This window comes from Meles meles, chromosome 18, assembly GCF_922984935.1.
Source record: "Meles meles chromosome 18, mMelMel3.1 paternal haplotype, whole genome shotgun sequence".
NCBI classification, from domain to species: Eukaryota; Metazoa; Chordata; class Mammalia; order Carnivora; family Mustelidae; genus Meles; species Meles meles.
Window position 1 is genome coordinate 38,938,221 of NC_060083.1, and position 19,663 is coordinate 38,957,883.

At 58.9% G+C, this 19,663-nt stretch overlaps 1 protein-coding gene across 1 annotated transcript; it reads left to right on the forward strand.

The window, feature by feature from the left end:
• Positions 1-3,140: 3,140 nt before the first annotated feature.
• Positions 3,141-19,610, forward strand: SAMD14 (sterile alpha motif domain containing 14). The gene is made up of 10 exons (XM_045984186.1): positions 3,141-3,706; positions 7,052-7,106; positions 13,085-13,251; positions 13,704-13,992; positions 14,814-14,901; positions 15,006-15,080; positions 15,167-15,326; positions 16,497-16,616; positions 16,700-16,855; positions 17,707-19,610. Exons 1-10 carry the CDS (start codon positions 3,698-3,700, stop codon positions 17,860-17,862), a joined length of 1,275 nt encoding a protein of 424 aa, XP_045840142.1. The 5' UTR covers positions 3,141-3,697; the 3' UTR covers positions 17,863-19,610.
• The last annotated feature ends 53 nt before the right edge of the window (positions 19,611-19,663 follow it).

A 19,663-nucleotide genomic window follows, 5' to 3' on the forward strand; every position in this document is an offset into this window, starting at 1 on the left:
CAGGTCCCCTGCTACTGGTGCCTTCTTCACTGTGAAGATCCTTCTCGTGGGGATCCTGTATTTCCCGCTTCCAGCAAACTCCCTCTTTGCCACCATTTCCCCCATCAGCACCCATGCTTTTTATCTATTCCTCTTGGTTAGGGCTGGGGTTTCTAGAGCGTCCCTTAGCCCCAGTGCATTGCCTCTTTGTAGGAGGCCTCTGACAAAATTCGGAGGCTGGGTTAGATATGAGACGGTAAGGTGAACCGGAGATCCCTTCCCTGAGAAGTCTAACCTCATGGGGATATGCAGCCTCTACTCTCACAAGGCACCCTGCCTAAGGTACCTGAAGGATCCAAGGTCACCTGGGGGTGGGTGGGAGGTGACACGTTAGAGCAGTTTTGTGCCCAGGGTCCTAGAGAATCCTTCTGTCCTAGAGAATGTAAATAGCCCCAGGCCCCCGCTCTATGCCAGCACAACTCACCGGCTCTAATAGAATGGGTCTGGCAGTCCAGATAGATGCCAGGGTCCTAAGGACAAGATTTGGTGAAGTCCTGGAGAGCAGAGAGAGCAAGTGGGAGGTAGGGCCAAGGCTCAGGCAGTCTCCGACACCAGCCTTGCCTTGCTCTGGGTGCTGGAGTGTGTATGTGTGAGAAAACAGAAGCATAAGGCACTTGCGCTCAGTGGCCTGGCCCCAAGGGGATTCTCACATTCCCTTTTGCCTGAAGGAATGAAGTCCCAACATCAAGGCTCTTCAAGGTCACTCCGATGGGTCCCTGACAGCACCTGAGGTGACTGATCACTACCAGAACTCCCCTGGCAGTCAGTAACCTGAGGCAGCCACTCCCTTGAGGACAGTTTTGTCACCCAAGTCTCATGTCAAACCAAATTCAGACTTCCCACTCCTTCCTCTCAAAAATCCTAGTTCTACCCCGTAGGGCCAGAGAGTGGCCATCCAGCCTGCCACCCCCTTTGGGGGCGTCTGGAAACCTGGGGATGGTGAGCATGCCTCTCAAGGCATCTTCTCTGGGTGGCTCATCTTTGGGACGCTTCTGGGAAGAAAGATCCAGATCATGGCTCCAACCAAGAAATTCCAAATGTGAAGTGGCTTGACCAACCTGGGTGGGAAGATGGACGTGGGGTGGTGATGGCTCCTGCTGGTCTGACTGGAGCTCTTTCTAGGTTGAGGTCCTGCTGCCCGCATCGCCCCCCTACCCGCCCATCTGTCCTGTGTATCACATGAGGGGCCCGCACATTGTATGTTCCAAAGGGTCGGCCACGTGGTCCCCGTTTCTAAGCCCCAGTATGTTGTATGGTGGGGGTGGGGCACGGTTTGCTTTGAGTTTCTCAGGCCTAGGATGTGACATGACCATGAGCTATGTCCAGGTTTGGGGCTATGTCAGGTGGCCATGGGAAGGCCCATGGGAGGCTTGTGGCCTCAGCCCTGCCCTGTCATCTGCTCCATTCTCAGGAGTTTGAGCAGCTTTGCCACAACCCCAACACTTGCCATGGGGCAGGGGGAATCAAATGAGGAACATTTCCTGAACTCCCTGAAGCTTAAGGATCACTGGGAACAGGGGTTCCTCTCAGATCCTATGGCCCAGAAGACATCCTCCCACAGAACCCGCCCCTGGCTCCCAGCACTGCTGTTACACACCCATGATCTCCCTATTTCCTATAGGCCTACAGAACACTCCCCCACACACTCAGATCTCACCAGACGCCTGAAAACCATGTTCTCTTTCAAGACCCCAGACTTAACCCTGTAGGATGTCACCCAGAGTCCCCACTGCCTCTCCAGTTCTCCACAGCACTCCACGGCTGCCAGCAGATTCTGAGAACACGCAGAGACCCCCAAACTCCCACAGGTATCCTAGGCTACCTTCAGCCCTCAAAGCTTAATAATTCCATCTTCACCCACAGCCCCAAGACCATCCTGGTTCAACACACCACCTCCCACAGCCCCTCGGAGATCTGTGACTACAGAGAGTCCAGCGGGCCCTTAGGGAACTGTCCCTACAGGCTGTACCGCCCCGCTGAGCTCTGGATGCCTCTATCCAACCTCACCATTTGCTCTTGGACAGATCGCTTTCATTCTTCAAAGTTTCTGTTTCCCCCCTCTTCGAACGGGGGTGATAGGAACAACTAAGTTTATTGTGAGAGTGACATCGACAATCAGGGAAAAGTGCTTAGGGCGATTCCATCGCTGTATGGCAGCTTGTTGATTATTACCCTGTCTCCCAGGGGTTGGCCTGCCACCACCTCCAGCTCACCACTCCAAGTGTGATCTCATCCCTGCCCACCCTCCCTCCAGGACTCCAGCCTCAAGCCAAGGCCTCCTCTCTCGGTGGCGGGTGGTCCCCAAATCTGATCAATTTCTTCCACTCTGTATCCTGAAGAGTGCTCAGCTTGATCTGCAATCTTCACGCCTACTGCCCTCATCTCTCATCAGCCTCACCAAGGGTCTTCCTGCCTTGGGCTGCCCTCTCCAATCCACTCTCCACAGAGGAGCCAAAGAGTTCTCCCTAAAAGGCAAATAAATCTGAGCCCCCTCACTCCTCTGTTACTTTCCCCTATGGCTCCCAGGATAAATGGCAAGCATTCCCTCCACCCCCGCACCTTCGCAGCCTCACTCCTCTTCCTACCTTGCCCTCCACCGCCCAGCCCCACTAACACTTCTGCCCAGTCCTGGCCTGCCTGGTAGCCAACAGCACTTTCACCTGGGAGGCTCCCGGATCACCTCCACTTCCACCCTCGCCCACCCCCAGGCCGCGCCGGCGTCCTCCGGTGCGCTGTCTCGGCGTGGCCGAAGTGTCCTCTGTGAACCGGGGCTCAGGGCATCCGGGCCTGTGACGGCCTCCCCACTGGTCTGTGCCCCCCCTCCCGAGGAGCCCCGACTCCTGGGTCCAGATGGTCCTGTTCCCCGCGATGGCCTCAGGCCTTGGCGCACACGATTGCTCGATGGACGTCCAAAGATTGGATGAATCGGGAGCCCGCACAGACCTCGCAGACGAGGCGGAAGCCCGGTGGGTCCGGAGGCGGGGCTGCTCCCACCCCCGCCCCCCCGGACTTCCGCGGCCGGAGTAGTAGCGGCAACTAGGAATCCCCTCGCCCCGCGGCCGCGCGGGGCCGCCTTCTCCCTCCCCTGCTGCCGCCTCCGCCCCCTCTCCCTCCCTCCCTGCCTCCCGCTCTTTGTCTCCCGGCGCCGGCCTCCCCGCCACGCGCCCCCCGCACCGCCCCTTCCCGGGAGACCCCAGCGGACCCCAGCGGACACGACGCGACGCGTGTGGGCCTGCCCAGCGGGGGGCCTGCGTCCAGCGGGTGGCGGGTCTGGGAGGTGGTTCCCTCCCTCTCTCCCTCTCCCTCCTCTCCCTCGCTCACACGCACACACACAAACACGCGCACACACACGCGCGCACACACGCGTACACGCGCGCGCGCACGGAGCATCCTCCCGTCAGGGCTCTGGTCCAGCCCCGCCCGCGCCTCCCGCTCCCCGCAAACCCTCTCCTCCTCTCTCACTCCCCCCATCCCCTCCGGCTCCCGGACCCTCGGCGCCCGCTCCCACGCCCGCCCCTCTCCCGGGATGGAGCGGCTCGAGCCCGCCCGCAGCCCCCCGCGGCCGGGGTGACGGCCCCTCGCCCCTCCCCGCCTGGCCCGCGCCCCGAGCACCATGGGCCTGAGGGGCTCCCGCGGCGCAGGACGCTGAAGATGATTGATGCTGGAGGTGAGGACCCCGACATGGATGGGGAAGCAGAGCCGGGGTCACCGGGGCTCGCGGCGGGACCCTGAGTGGGGTCGGATAGGGCCTTCCCCATCCCTGGGGGGCTGCGCGGAGCTGGGGTGCTGGGCAGTCGGGGGAGGGGGCGGAGATAGAATTTGTGTCCCTAATCCTCTCCCTCCGGGAGAAATTAATTTTAAAAAACTGGTGTGGGGGGAGGGGGAGAGGGCTTAACTCCTTCTTGCCCGGCGCGGAGTTGGACGGCTGGACGGGAGAGAAACTAGCCGCCCGGCCCCAACTGGGAGGGCGGTAGGTGCCCCGGCCTCCGCGGTGCGGAGAGCGCTGTCCCACACGCCCGTCGCCGCATCCCAGGCCTAAGGGAGGGGGCGCCGCTTTCTCCTGCTCCTACTGCCCCCCCTACCCCCAGCCTCCCCTCCCGGCCTTTCCTTCCCGGTCTTTCCCAGTTGCACTTCTGTCTCGGTCCCTTTCTCCTCTTCCAGGGCCCCCTTCCTCTTCCCTGCCCCGCTGGGGCCCGCGCCTCTCCCTACAACCGCCCCTTGGCTCTCTCCTCGAAGCCCTCCCTGGGGCCTCAGTCCGAACCGGGTCAAGGGACCCCGGCCTCCAGCACTGCTTCCTCCGCCCAGCACATCTCTTTCCTGCCCTTTCTTGGCTCTCTCTGCAGCTCGGTGGACAGTCTCCACCAACCTGTCTGTCTCTGTTCCTACTTCCCACTCCCCTCTGGGGCTTGTGCATCCTTTTCTCTTTCTCCTTCCCTGGCTCTCAGGAAGCCTCCTGTGCTCCCAGAGAAGAGTCAAAGGTCACAGGTGCCACTCCTCTGGGAGTTGGAAGCTTTTGGAGGAAAGAGTGGCCCAGTAGCCCTGGTGCCCGGACTGTGTCCTGAGGGACAGGTTCATTTCCACCTCGTGGCAGTTCCTGTTTAAATGTGTACCCGTGTGTGTGTGTGTGTGTGTGTGTGTGTGTGTGTGTGTGTGTGTAGGAGGGTGAAGGTGGAGGGGGGCTTCTCCAAGGCTCCATTTTGTTGAGAGGGGCCTGGTAACCTCTTGGATGGCCTGCTTCCCAGGGTTCCCCATGGAACAGTGTAGGATGGATCTCCCAAACACACCCCAGGGACCTGACAGAGGGAAAGAAAGCCATTTGTGCTGAATCAGGATGGATTAGACACAGGTGTGGACTGGAAGGCCCAGATTACTCCCAGAGGATACCCGACTCTGTCCACAAGGGGGTCTTCCCCCTGGACTGGGACTTTGAATGAAGAACATATGGGATCTCCATTCTCAGCTACTGTAAGAGAGGAGACACCTCTACTGCCCTCAGAGAGCCTCCTTCTGATGGCAGAGGCTGTTCTTATCTTGAGAGGGTCCCTAATCTGATGGGAATACCCTTCCTTCTCCTCAGGAAGCTCTCATCTGATGCAGAGGAGATCTGACCCATATTAGGGAATCCGTGAAGTATGAAAAACCCCTATTTTCCAGTGGCTGGGAAAGGGTGAATTTAGAAATTGTGTGGACAAATGGGAAGAGGGTGGACTGTCTAGGACAGCTTTCTGGAGGAGGGGGCAGCTGGGTCCTGGTCAGCCGAGGCTTTGTGATTGAACGAGGGAATTTTGCTCATTCTTAGGGGGCAACCTCTTTCCAAGATGGCCCTTTAGGCAAGGAGGGAGGTTCCAGAATTTCTTTGCTACTAGCACCCAGAGTTCAAGAATGGCAAGAGAGTTCTTGGAGGGCCCATGTCCCCTGGCCCTTTCTCACACCTCATTTCCTGCTTTCAGCCCCAAGCATCATCCACGGAGCTTGGGATGGAGATAGTTTAGAAGCTTTCCCCAGTCCTAGACAGGATGGCCAGCTCCCCTTCCTCTCCCTTTCTCCCTTCTCCTTGCAGGGTCCTCTCCTCATGTGTACCCCTCCAAAATTGCAGACCACCCCCCAGGATAAGGCTGGAGGGCAGGAGAGGTGGAGTTTGAATTCCACTTCTTCTCTCTTGCACCTCAGTTTTCCCATCTGTAAAGTGGGCATACTAAGAATCTCAAGCCCACATGGCTCACCGTGAGATGATGTGTATGTAATATCAGGAGAGGAATGTTGGAAAAGACCCCAGCAAGCATGAGGCCTAGCCTTTCCATGCCTGTCAATTCCATGTCTAGCCCAGCGCCCTGCCCTGCTGACAGGCACCTGAGTGAAACCTGAGTGACACCTGAGTGTCAACTGGAAATCATGTCCCAGCCCTGCAACCTGCCCCTGCCGCTGAGCTTCCCCCACCCCCAACCCCCGTCCCCTTGTCCCCCCTTGCTTGGTATTCCCCTTCCCCTCTCACACCCAGGCCTTGATTTAGGGCTACCGCCATCCTGCCTCTGCTGGGAAGCCTGCCCAGATTGTTTCAGCTGCGTCCATCCCGCTTCCCCACCTGCCTCCCTTCTTGCTTCCCACCAAAAAGCAAAACCAAACCAAGTCCCAAGCCGTCTCACTTCCTGCCAGAACATACTTGCAGCACAAAGATTTGTCCACTGTGGTGCTGTGAGTACTCCTCATACCCTTCTGCATCTGTGAGTCTGTCTGGAACGGGGAGAACTGCGAGTCTGTCAAGAACAGGGGCCCTGCTGATGGTGCCAGGTTCCCAAACAGCTCGTGTTCAAAGGCAGGTGGTGGCACACCAGTGATGGGGGGTGGGGGGCAGGCAGGACTGGGTGACGGACGGCATGATGGATGGGGGGCTAGTATGAGCTGATGGATGCAGAGATGGGAGGGTGGATGGATGGATGGAGGGATGGATGGATGGACAAATGGATGGCTGAGTAGGTGGGTAGGTAGATGGCTGGAAGGACCTGGATTCTGCTCCTGAGTTTGCCATTGCCTTGTTATGTGACCTTAAGCCAGTCATTCTTCCCTCTGTGTCTTTATTTGGAAAACGAGATGATTGCATTTAATCATCTCCCAAGATCCCTCCCAGGTTTGCTGTTGGACAGTTTATGATGATCAAACGTTTTGAAGGAATGCTGATGATGGAAAGACCCAAGACATTGGGGGGGGGAGGGGAGGTTCAGTGAGCCATGTGAATGCACACAGTAAATCAGCCTGGACCAAAACCACAGGACTCAGCCTGTGTCTACACTCTGAATTTGCTTCTGCCCCTACTCTGCCTTGTCTGCTTTCTGCCCCAACTCCCATCCTCCGGGCTGTGGTTCCGATGACTTCTTCTCCAAGGGGCTGGAGCAGGAGTTCTAGGATGAAGGTGAGGAGCCAGAAGTCCAGGAATAGGCAGCCGGGGGCAGCCCCCTTGTCTCCCTCCACCAACCTGAACCTCTCATCCATCATCGCTCTTTCTCTCTTTTCTCAGCTCTCTCGAGTCATGGCTTCTTCAAAGCTACGAGAACCTGCGGATGAGGTTTTTGGTAAGTTCTCTTTGCTCTAACTCTAGCCAAGGCCACCGGCACGGGGGTGGGTTGGGGGGGATTCCCTCTGGGACGTCAGTGTGCGTCTTTGTGCCTTTGTGTGTGTGTATTGTGGCCTGGCCGCCTGAGTCTCTGCCATGACACCCTGTGCTAAGGACGGCCGTGACGATTCAGGGTCTACATTTATGAAGTGCTGCCTCATGCCAGGTGCTAGGCCAAGCCCCCAACTCACAATGTCGCTTATGCCCCACAAGAAGGCCAAGAGGCGTGCCCATTGTACAGACAAGGAGCCGAGAGCACAGAGTACCCAAGTGGCTTGCTTTAAAGATCACGTGGCGGGTTAGTGGCTGGACTAGAAGTCCAGACTGGGTGGCGGTACACCTGTATCCCAGCCCAAGTGACTGCCATTATGGCCATATTGAATGGTAATGGCCCTTAGCCTACAGGTATGTGTGGAAATCAAATGCACAGAACGCAGAGTTTCAGTGCCCCCAGGCTGGCCCACTCTGGATACATGGAGGGGTGGTGTGCTCGCACACACCTGCCTGCTCCATTGTGTACCCCCTGCCATCTTTCTGTTGGGTGTGGGGTGGGCAAAGCGCCCCCCCCCCCCCAACCCTGGGCTGGGCAGAGTGCCCAGCATGCACTGGGGCGGAAAGGCTGGTTCCCAGCTGGATTTGGTGGAGGAGTCAGGGAATAAGGAACTTGGAGGACCACGAGGAACATGGAGGGAGAGGTTGAGAGAGAAGCCCTTGCCCGATGCCTGTATCACGTGTGTAGCCCTTGGGACTCATGTTGGTGTGCATAGCCCCAAGGGGCTCCCTGGCTTCTCATCTCTCCCTGCCCTCCCCTCTCCTCCTCCCCCTCCCCAGCTTACCACCTTCTCCCCTGTGCGGCCACATGCCTCCCAGCTCCCAGGAACGCTGTTTTCCCTGGCCTCCCTGGGGCCCCGGACTCCTCCAGCCTCCAGCCGGCTCTGGGCCTCAGACTCTTGAGTCTCACCATCTGCACCAGGCCTGGCCCAACAGAAGCGAGCTCCCCCTCTCCTAGGCTTCTGGGCCTCCATTCCCACCCCCAGCCCCAACTCTTCCTGTTTTCCTTCTCCCAGACCTGCTGAGGTAGCTGGCTGCCTGGCCTGCTTCCTGACAGGCAAGGCAATTAAATATTCATGACTCCCCACTGCCCAGGGCTGGGAAGAAAAAGACAGAGAGAGACAGACCCACCCTGAGTTGGAGGAAGGCCAGGCAGGAAGGTAGAGCAGGGGACCAGAGGTAAGGCAGGCCCCCACCTTGCCTCAGAAATGCTTCAGCCCCCTAGGGGTCCCTTTGCTCCCTAGACCCTCCAAGATGAGCTGCCTACAGTCCAGATGTGGCCCAGAGTCAGGAGAAGGGCCCTTCTCCCCGGCCCTGGGTGTCTGGGCACCGTGGAGAGGATGGTGGGCAGCTCCCTGCCCCACTGCCCAGAGCAGCAAGAACACTAGTCTGGGAGCCAGGAGGCCTGGATGCTTCCTTAACTCCCTCTGCACCTCTGGCCAAACCTTTCCTCTCCGAGCCTCAGTTTCCCCACTTGTAAAATGAGGGGTTGGACTCACGAGCTGCTCCCATCTCTGCCTCAGAAGAGGTGTAGCAGGCTTGGTCCTTACACACTGAGCCTCTGGAGTCCGCCTGCCTGGAACCCTGGCTCCTCCCTTCCCTGGGGCAGATTAAGGCTGCCCTGGGGTTTCCTGGAGTCTCTTCCTCCTAGGGTTGTGGGGAGTTTAAATGAGCTAGTAATTGTGAAGCTCTCAGAACCGGTGCCTAGCACAGCGAGAGCTCAGTCAAGTATTAGCCTTTATTTTTCTGTTCTGTCCTCAGTCCTTGCTGCTTGCAGATAGTGCTTGGAGATGCCAGGTGTCGCTGGGGAACAGGGGACAGAAGGCTCCCTCCCTTAGCTCAGCCCCAGGGCCTGGAAATGCCAGAAGCAAACCAGGGGCCGGGAAGGAGCTGGAGGAGTGGTGTCAGGGCTGGGGTCACAAACAGCAGTCCTTTGACAGGACCTCTCCTCTCGCCAAGCCCCCACTGCCGCCCCTGGACACTTGCAGCAGGCCCTGTGGGGGTCCACCCTCCCCTACGGCCAGGCCAGTCCCCTCTCCTTGCAGGCTCCACTGGCCCACACCATCCCTTCTCCTTAGAAAGCTCCTTGCTCTTCCTATAGCCTTGGTTCTTTCCCATCTCCCAGACCTCAGCCAGTCTGCCTCATCTAAAATAGAGCCCTCAGCCCCTGCCTATCTGTTTCTTCCCCTCCACAAATACCCCAGGGACCCCCACCGTTTGCCAGGCTCTGTGCGTGAGAGGCCCCAGAGAGACAGTCACTGCCCTCACGGGGCCTGAGTTCCCGGATGAGGAGCATGTCCTGGGGAGGAGTGCCCCGCAGAGGAGCACTGGATAGGGATGTGACGGATGTGACCGTGTGACCGTGTGGGCATCAGCGCTTCCCTGTGCCTTGAGGCCATCCCTGTGGGGCTGTGCACTGGCCCCGAAGTGTAACTTGGCTTCCTCAACACTGACTGAGGCCCTGCTCTCCCCCAGGCCCGACCCCAGACTCTCTGGGTCCCCAGCTCGCCCCTCTGCAGTGTGCAGATGGGCGAACGGGACGGTTACTTCTGACCAGATCCTCTTGCCAGACCTGCAGAGGTGCAGCTGTCCCTCAGGGCTGGGGAAAGGAGGGCTTTGAGGGGACAGACAGGGAAGGGGTGGGAGGTCGTGGCACCTAGTGCGCTGCAGGAGCGCAAGGTCAGAGGCAGGAAAGGAAGGTGGAGACAGGGAGCCTGGCGGGGTCAGCAGGTTAGCACCCCTCCCAGCTCGGTCCCGCTGGGCGCACAGCAGCAGGCATTCTGGCGAAGCACTTTACCTGGGTCATCTTATTTGACATTCACACAACCCTGGAACGGAGATACTCCCCTTATGACCCCATTTTACTGATGGGAAAGCCAATCCCTAAATGAAAGGAACTTGCCCAGAGTCACCCAGGCAGCAAATGGCAGAACTGGATTCAGCCCTGGCCAGCCGGCTCTTAACCGTGGTCTATGTGAGAGCCTGCTGTACAGAGGAGGAAATGCGGGGAGCACGGGCCCACTGGGGCCTGACTGGAGGGCTGAGGGGCGTGGACTTTATGTTATTGGCTTTGGGAGCCCCTCACCCTGGGTTTCAAAAGCAAGCAGTTATAGGACCAGTCAGAAGAGTGCTCTAGAAAGTTTCCTCTAGCCTGTGGGAAGTGGGGAGGGAGGCCCGAGGCAGGGAGAGCAGGATGGCTGGAGGCTGAGGCCAGGCTTGGGGGAGGGACCAGTGAAGACCTGAGTAAGGCAGTTCGGTCCCCAGGGAGAGGAGAGACCAGGTTCCAGGGCTGTGAAAGGCAAATCAATGGAACTATGTGGGTTTTTTTTTTTTTTTTTTTCATTAAAATCCCATTTTCTAAGCACCTACTATGTGCCAGACACCAATTCTGGGTGAGAGCAGTGAACAAAATAGAGGAATGTCTACCCTCACAGAGCTGACATTCTAACAAGCAGAGAGACAATGAACTCAGTCAGTAAAATAGACAACATGCCAGAGAATGACACATGATGCAGGGAAAACCAGGTTGGGGATCTGGGGAGAACTGTACAATGAGTGGTCAGTAAAGCTGTCAGTGAGAGAAAGCATTTAAGCAAAGGCCTGAAGGAGGCAAAGGACAGAACTCTGTAGAAATCTGTGGCAAGAGCCTTGCAGGAAAAGGGAAGAGGCAGTGCAAAGGCCCTGAGGTACAGTGAGGCTTGTGTGAGGAAGACCCAGGAGGCTAGGATGGCCAGAGGAGAGGGAGCAAGAGGGAGAGAACTAGAAGCTCAGAGCGGTAAGAGCAGCACAGACTGAATCCAGAAGGCCCCTGGGAGAACTTGGCACTTACTCTGCAAGATGGAAGTCCCCGGAGGGTTCTGAGCACAGGAGTGACAAGGGCTGGCATGTTTTATCAGGATCACTCTGGTTGCTGTGGTGTTGAAAATAGACTGTAAGTGGGAAAGGGAGCAAAAGGGAAGACCAGCTGGGAGGCTTCTGTAATAACTGAGGCAGGAGGTGACAGTGATCTAGACCAGGGAGGCTGGGTGTCCCCCTCTCCTCTCTCTTCCCCTGGTTTCTCCTCCTACCTCCCTCCTCTCCCTTCCCTTCCTCTCCTCTTCCCCCTTCTTTCCCTGCTCTCTCTCCTCTTCCTCTCCGTGTGTATGCACACACGTGCATGTGAGCACACACAGACACAGGGAAACAGAAGTTTTATTGCGGGAAGTGAGAAGTACGGAGGCGAGCCAAATGCATTCCTTCGTGCGTTCTGGGACTGTCACTCAAGGCTCATCGGGTCGTGGCCGGCCTTCCACCTCTACCCGCTGCCATTGCCCTGGATTAATTTGAACCTCATCCAAAACATCATACCATTTCGCCATAAATATTTCAGTATGTCTAGATGTATTTTGAAAGTAGCGCTAACAGGAATTGTGGCTGGATGAGTTTGGAGAGTGGGAGGGAAAGAGAGTCAAGGGCGACTCCAGCACTTGGCCTGAGCCATTGGGGAGATGGAGCTGCCAGTCACAGTCGGACACAGACTCCGAAGCTGCCTGTGCCACATCCAAGGGGAGGGGGCCAGGAGGCAGCCGACCTGGGAACTCCTGGCTGGAGCTGGGGCTGAGGGCAAAGCGTAGCTCGGGGCCTTTCATGGAGCCGAGGGGCAATGGGGAAGCCAGTCTGAAGCAAGGTGGTGGGTTCATTCCAATGGATTATTTGAGGACTCAGGTGTGTCTGACCCGGCAAGTTCCCTGGTGGGTACCCAAGCTTGGAATTCAGGGGGGCTCAGGGCTGAACCAGTAGGTGATAGTGAAACCAGGCCAGCAACTGGGGTGGCTTAGGGGGTATCTGCAGACAAGAGAAAGAGGAGCAGGCAAAGCAGGGCCAGCATGAGTGATGGGATGGCGGAACCCCGAAATCGTGGGGCAGGGGAGTGGGGAAGAAAGGTCTTAACCTGTGCTGGGATTTGGAAAGAACCTCCTCTGCCTGGAGACCCCAAGCTTGGGGACACTGCACAGAGAAGGCTTCATTCCCCAGGGGGAGCAAGTAGGAAGAGAAACTAGGAGCAGTCGGGTTTACGCACGGTCCATTGGCTTTGCCTGCTCTTCCTTGTCTTCATCCGGGACCCAGCCCCGCACCACTGACCCCAGGATGGGAGAGGCAGGCCGGCCACGTGGGGACTGGGTTTTCCTTGATGCCACTACTGTGTTCCCGTTCAGCAGGGCTGGGTCTGAGTGCAGATCTGGGTCTGGCACAGCAGGCCAGGGTCCCAGTGCGGCCAGTCAGGCTCAGAGCCCAGACCACTGCTAGCTGGTGGCTGCAGGCAAGAGACTGAACCTCTCTGAGCCTTAGTTGGTTCAGCTGTAAATTGTATGTAACCGTAGTCCCTAGCTCCCTGAGTAGATGAGGTGGTGTATGAACATTCTGGCACACAGTAGGCTCTTCTTAAGTGGTTGCTGTTATTACCGTCATTGGTCTGGTCTCATCCCCAGCCCTCCTCTCTACAAACCTACCCTCCAGGGGCCCTGGAAGGGGCGCCCCCCACCCCTACCCCTGCCCTTCCCTACTGCCCAGCATTGCGAACCCGCTTACCAGCCTCCTCTCTTGCAAACTCCCACCCAACCTTAGCCTGGCTTTGGTGCTCCCTCCCCTGACCCATCCAAACAGGACCGTCCTGTTCTCCTCTGTGCCTGTGAGAGGTCCCACCACACTGCTATATTTCTGTGCTGACGTGTCTGGCTTTCTCTGAGACTGTGAGGGACCCCACTCTGCCTCTCATTGGTACTCCCTGTGCTGGGCGCTCAAACCTTTGTGGAATGTCTGGGGGTGTGAGTGCTGGAGGCCTGAGAGGGGCCTCTGGGCTTGCTGTCCTCACGTGTCTGGTCTCTGTCCCCTTCACCTGGTTCACAGACCTGGACTTGGCTGTGCCAGAGACCGTCAGACTGGACAGCAGTTTACACAAGGCCCGAGCCCAACTACTGGCCAAGGGCCGGAGACACCGGCCCTCCCGCTCCAGGCTTCGGGACAGCGCCAGCTCTGCAGAGGATGGTGAAGGCTCCGATGGGCCAGGAGGCAAGGTGGGGGCAACCCACCCAATCACTGCCCCCCGGAAAATCCCTCCAAACCCTTTTCCAGGGAAACCACAGTCCCAGACTCTGACATAGTAAGGCGAACAGGGATTACCCACATTCATTGGCTTGCCTGAAACTTGTCTTATCATTCCCATCTTACATGTGGGGAAACTGAGGCTCTGAGAGGTTCAGTAACAAACTCACACAGTTAGGGAGTGAGGGAAATGGGATTCGACCCTAGCCTACGTGACTGAAGCCCCCTCCCCCACCCGCTCCCACTCCTCACTGTCCAGCCACCCCCATGGCCTGTGGGCACGAGGACAAGCCTCCCTTCCCAGGACCCCAGTCCGGGCTCCTCGCTCCAGAGGCTCCCTCGCAGTTTGCAGGGTGAAACCAACTCCCAGCCCCTGGGGAAGCGGGGAAGAAGGTTGGCAGTGAGCGGCCGCCCCTTCCCCCAGGTGACGGACGGATGCGGGAGCCCCCTGCACCGGCTGCGCTCGCCTCTGCACTCGGGCCCAGGGTCCCCAGCCGGGGGATCTTTCTGCCTGGAGCCTCCGGGGTTGCGGCGCAGCCTGGACGAAGACGAGCCCCCGCCCTCGCCGCTCACACGCTACCGGCCCCTGCACAACGCCGCCTCGCACGAAGGCCTGGCCGCCGCCTCCTGCTCGCCGCCCCGCTCCGCGCCCTCCTCCGACAGCTCGCCCAGCTTCGTGCGCCGCCACCCGCGAGCAGAGCCCCACAGCGAAGGTGAGTGGCAGCCGGTGCGGTGCCCCCTGCTGGCGAGCGCTGGGACTGCAGTGGCCCCGCTGGTCCTTCCCTCCCATCCCGCCAAGAGGAGGGTTGGACCAAGTTGGGCAGGGCGGTGAGGGACGAGGAAGGGATGGGGGTGGGGGTGGGGGTGGGGGTGGGGGTGGGGGTGGGGATGGGGGTGGGGGTGGGGGTGGGGGTGGGGGGACAACATACTGCGGTTTCCTCCATCACTTACCCAGCGCCTACTATGTCACTGTTGGGCACTGGGACACACAGGGAAACAGAGGCACTCTTTGCCCTCAAGAGGCTTGCAGTTTGGGGGAGAAACAATCTAATAATTCCTTATAGTTTAAGAGAGAAGGGATCAAACCATCCCTTAATTAAATATATAGTTACAAGTTGTAATAAGTGCACGGTTGCGGCAGGGGGGGGGCAGCACATAGCGGGGTGAAATGACCTTGTGGGGAGCCGCCTGTAAGGCTTCTCTGAGGAAGTGACATGTGAGCCAAGATTGAAAGGCGGGTTAGAAGTCAGTCAGGATAAATGAACAGTGAATAGTAGTGGTCCCTACTTTTTCATGGTTTGCTTATGGCTTTCATAGCTATTCCATGAAACAGGCAGGTTTGTTTCCCGTGGGTCGGGTGTTAGCCTCATATTCGGGATGAAGGAAGCTCAGAGAGGTAGAGTGATTCCTCCAAAGTCACACAGCTAGTGAAGAGCACGCGAGCCAACTTACCTGCTTCTAAGTCGAAAGAGGCAGCTGAAGGAGGCAGACAAGCCACCCCACAGGCTATTTTCTTCCCTCTCTTCCCCAAAAGATGACAGCCGGGATGCCAGCCCACCTGAGCCTGCCAGCCCCACCATCGGTCTGGATAAGAAGACTCGCCGAAAGTTCCTGGACCTGGGGTGAGTGGAGAAGGGGCCAGAAGCAAAGGCTTGGAGCCTTGGGGTGCAGGGTAGCACAGCGGGCCACACTGCCCCACTCCCCCCCCCCCCACCCTCCCTCACAGGGTCACCTTACGCCGAGCATCCACTAGCAAGAGCCGGAAGGACAAGGGCAGCAACCGCTTGTCCATGGGCAGCAGGTAAGCTTCTGCTCGTAGTTCTGGGGCGAGGGGTGGGGACTGCCCACCCCACGGGCCCACACCCATGCTGGGTGCTCTCTCCGCAGGGAATCAGTGGAGGGGTCCAGCAGGTCAGGGGGCTCCCCGTTCCTGCCCTTTTCCTGGTTCACAGACAGCGGCAAGGGCTCTGCATCCTCTGGCAGCACCACCTCGCCCGCCTGCTCCCCTAAACATGAAGGCTTCAGCCCTAAGAAGTCAGCTTCTCAGGTGAGTCCATGGCTTCCCTGCCCCCCATATGGGCCCCAGACTCAGGTGATGTGAGGGGGTGGGGCTGGGATCCAGGCATTCCTGGGGTCTGTCTGTTTGTCTATCCAGTTTGTCTATCCATGGAGCCATTCTGTGATTCACTAGTTCATCCATTCTCTGAGTTCATTCATTGGCTTCTTCACTCATTCACATTCTGAGTAGTTCCTCCCCTGAGTCATTCACCACATCCAACCCACTGAGCACCAGGCTTCCCTCGTTAGCCACCCAGCCTGAGGCCGCCCCCGTTGCGCTCTTTTGCCTGGCTCCCCACATCCCGTCCCAGTCGTCCCAGTCTTCCCAGTCACCAGGCAACCTGTGTGGTGGGGTGAGGCTTGGAGGAAATCAGGATGAAGGGGACCCAACTAGCTAGTGCTCAGGAAGCGGGGAGAAGTCGGGGACAGAAGCAGCCATGAGTGTCTGCTTCCTCTCTACGCTAGACAAGGCTCCAAGGGCTACTTTGGCTTTCCTTTCACAAAACGCAGGCGCGCTTATCCCAGTTGTCTGGGTGAACGACTGAAGGCCCAGAGAGAAGGGACTTGCCATGTGGGTTCGATGCAGGCTCCATGCCTGTTCTGTGGTTGTTCCTTATGTGCTACTGGGGCTGAGGAGATCAGAAAGCTGGGAATTCAGGGGAGAAAGAGTTCCATCTAACTAGGGACTTCCTGATTTCCTATCTGCACAGACTCCCTCCGTCTCTTCCTTCCTTGGTGCTGGGCCTTGGGATAGCAGGGTAAACAGACAGCCCAGGGCCTCATAGAGCTTCTGATCTCTACCCAGGCACTTAGGAGCCAGGGTGCTAGGGGCTATGATGGGGAGGCACAAAGGGAGGACCCCCGACCTAGCCTGAGGGAATCCTGGTCAGCTGCCTGCAGGAAGCGACACCTGGTCAGAGACTTCCAGAGACTTCCGCCATTCCTGCTAATTATTCTGCCTAATTTCTGGCCCCACGACCTCCTAGAACTCTTACATCCTGATGCTTCCCATGAGTGCTTCATAGACTAGGAGGCACCGAGCAACTCCTGGTGCCCAGCCCCCAACTTAGCTCCATCCAAATGCAAGCAGTGGGTTGGGGGACTCTCTTGGGCTTGAGGGTGAGCTGTCCCCTCAGCAGCTCATACCCTTCCTCTCTAGGAATCCACCCTGAGTGATGACTCCACGCCCCCTAGCAGCAGCCCCAAGATCCCCAGTGGTCCCCGGCAGGAGACCAAGTGCTCCTACCCCTACCACACACTGTCCCAGTCTTCGGATGAGGTAAGCAAGCCCTGGGCTCTGAGTGTTGGGGCACAGGCCACGGGCCGGGTCTTCCCCCTCACCATCCTTGGTCTCTACCCCAGTTCCTGGACGAACCTCTCCCCACAGTCCACCACTGGACCAGCCAGCAGGTGGGCCAGTGGCTGCACAGCCTCAACCTGGAGCAGTACGTCGCCGAGTTCGCTGCGCGGCAGGTGGACGGGCCCCAGCTCCTGCAGCTGGATGGAAGCAAACTGAAGGTGTGTCAGGGGAGGAGAGCGGTGACCCAGCTGGAGCCCCAGGCAACCTTCGAGGATTGGGGTTATCCCCCCAAACCTTGATCTTTCATTGCCTCTAAGGCCACTGCCCTGACCTCTGACCTGGGCAAGGTCCTTGGCCTGATCTTTGCACTCTAGCACAGGTCCCCTGCCGGACATAGAACTCGAGCCCCATCCTTCAGTTTGACTTTGAAGCCCTAGCTCGAGGCTCCTGGTTAACATTGACCTCTAGGACCGTCAAGAGTCAGATCACCTGACTGTTGACTCTGAGTCCCTTGCTGTCCTAAGAAACCAGGCCTCTGCCTGATCACCTTGCCTGATTCTCAGTCTTGGAGGCTGCTGGTAGTCAGGGGAGGTCGGGGAGTTGGGGTGGGCTCGGATCTCTGCGCTGAGAGGTTTCTAGCCTGTTCCCCACCCTTTGCTACATTGCTTAGGCAAGAGGTGGTGAGGAGAGGCCCCCAGGGAGTCTCTGCAGTAGGGAGGGGCTTCGGCCACTGACTAGCAGTGTGACACGGGGCAAGTCATTCCCCATCTGTGGGCCTCCGGGGGCTGGGCAGGATGGTGCCAAGGCTGAACTCCCAAGTGGAGGAATGGGAGCAGAGGAATTGCCAGGGATGGGGGCAGGGGGCAAAAGGTCTGGTACCCTCCATCAGCCTCTTTCCCAAACGCTCCCCTTCGGAATTCCTGCCCTGGTTCTGATCCACGGGCCCGTCTGGGAGGCAGAGGCCCCACTTCTGGGAGGACCCACCGAGCTCCAGGCAGAGTACACCCACCTGGGGCACTGCAAACCAGGGGGCCTGGGGCCTTTCCCTCACCCTTGAATTCCTCCCCAGAGCCTGGGGCTCAGCAACTCGCATGACCGGACGCTAGTGAAGCGGAAGGTAAAGGAGCTGGCAGCCGCCGCTGAGAAGGAGCGCAAGGCCCGGGAGAAGGCCGCACGGCAGCGCGAGAAGCTCCGGCGCCGGGAGCAGGAGGCCAAGAAGAGCTAGGGGAGGGCGGGGGGCAAGCACTGGCACCCAGGCGCTGGTGGCCGCCGGGCTCGGTGGGCACAGGCCTCAGCGGGGAGGCGGGGCCTGGGCGCCAAGCTTGGGCTGGCCGGGCCCCACACTCTCAGGGGGTACATGCCCTCTCTCACCCTGTCACTGTCTGGACCCAGATCCCCCAGAAAGGGAGACCCCAAGAGAGGGCCCAGTAATAAATCCAGTTTTAAGGACTTGGTTTGGCACAGAGTTCCTAGGGGAGCTGGCAGGTTATGGGCAGAGGACAGAGAGGCCAGGGCTGACACAAGTCAGGGAACCCTGAGGCACCTGGGTCAGTCTGACCATCTACCCTCGGGCCATGGCCACGCTGGCCGGCCGTGAGCTAGGATACCTGCCTGCCAGCTGGCCTGTCTGCCTTCTAGAGGCTCTAAGATGAGGCCTAGGTCCCAGGGCTCAGAGAGGCAGGAAACCTCTCAGCAGGAGCGAGTGGACAGAGTCACTCCTCTCCAGCCCTCCAAGGTGGCTGCGTGCTGGGAGAGCTCTCCTCTGCTCCCAGGGGAGGCCGGCAGGCGCTGTGGCGGCCCGCACTCAGGGTAGACTCCTAGCCTCCACACGGCGGGAGAGCACAGAGAGCAGCATGGGTAAGCCCACGAGGCCTTGGCCAGGACTTTGGGAGCAGGAAGGGACGATGAAAACGTCCTTCTCTTTCCCCTTCCCGGTCCCATGGGCCCCAGTGGTGCAATGACATCCATCAGTCTGCCCCTCCTGGGGCCCACTCAAGGCCTGGTCTTTGGCCTACTCTCTGACACAGGGCCCACTTCTATTGCTCCCTCAAAGAATGGCTAAGCCCTCTCTGGGGACAGAGCCAACTTGGGAGCTGGGGGGGTGTGTGACAGAGGACACCCCGACCAACGCCTAGGTCACGCTGAACAGGTGAGCCCTCACCCCAGCCGGGTAGAGAGGCAAACTCTAGGAGTTGCCCTGGAATCTACTGGAAGGGTTCATCAGCCTTCCCCCATCTGCTCTGGTCCCTGTCAGAGTCTCAGTGGGTTCCAAAACTGGCAGACCGTGCAGGTTCTGGTTCTCTGGGCCATGACAAAGGGTCAGGCCAGGCCCCTGGGCGGGGCTGGGATCTATCCCAGCAGCCCAGGGATGACATCCATCCTGGGAGGAGGAAGCGATCAGGGACAGCACTGGCCAGCAGCTCCTGCAGGACTGGCCAGTGACCAGCGGGGCTGGGGGCCCTCTGGTTAGAAGTCCACCTCCCCCTTCACCTGCCCGGAGTGGCGGACAGGACCCAGTGCATGCCAACTCCCCTCGTTCCTGCTCCGGGGCCATGGCTCCAGGGCCATCCCTGCTCTGGCCACGGTCTGGTCCCTGGGACTCAGCCCTTCACTCCTCTCTGCCATCCATACAGGGAGAGGAGCCACACAGGAAACTGAGCTATGGGGGCACCGGCACCATCAGGGTCTGCTGGAGGGGCTGGTGGGGAGGGCGAAGGCACCCAGGCCTTTGAAATGATCAGGAGCTGTATGGGCACCCACCTGCATGTGAAGGGAGGGTGGTCCTCCATTTATTTCAATAAACACTTCCGATGTGCCAGTGACCTTTGTCTGCCCCCGCTGGGAGGCTGGGCTGGGGCGGGAGGCAGCGCCGGGCCCTGAGCGTGGAGGGGTGACACATTGCCCGCGGGGGCTGCCGTGTCAGGTGTCTTGAAGGGATGGCTCTGCCCGGCGGTGTGCTCGTGGGACGCACTGAGTCATGCCCTGGGCTGGGTATCCCGAGTGCGTCATATGGCAGTCACAGGGTC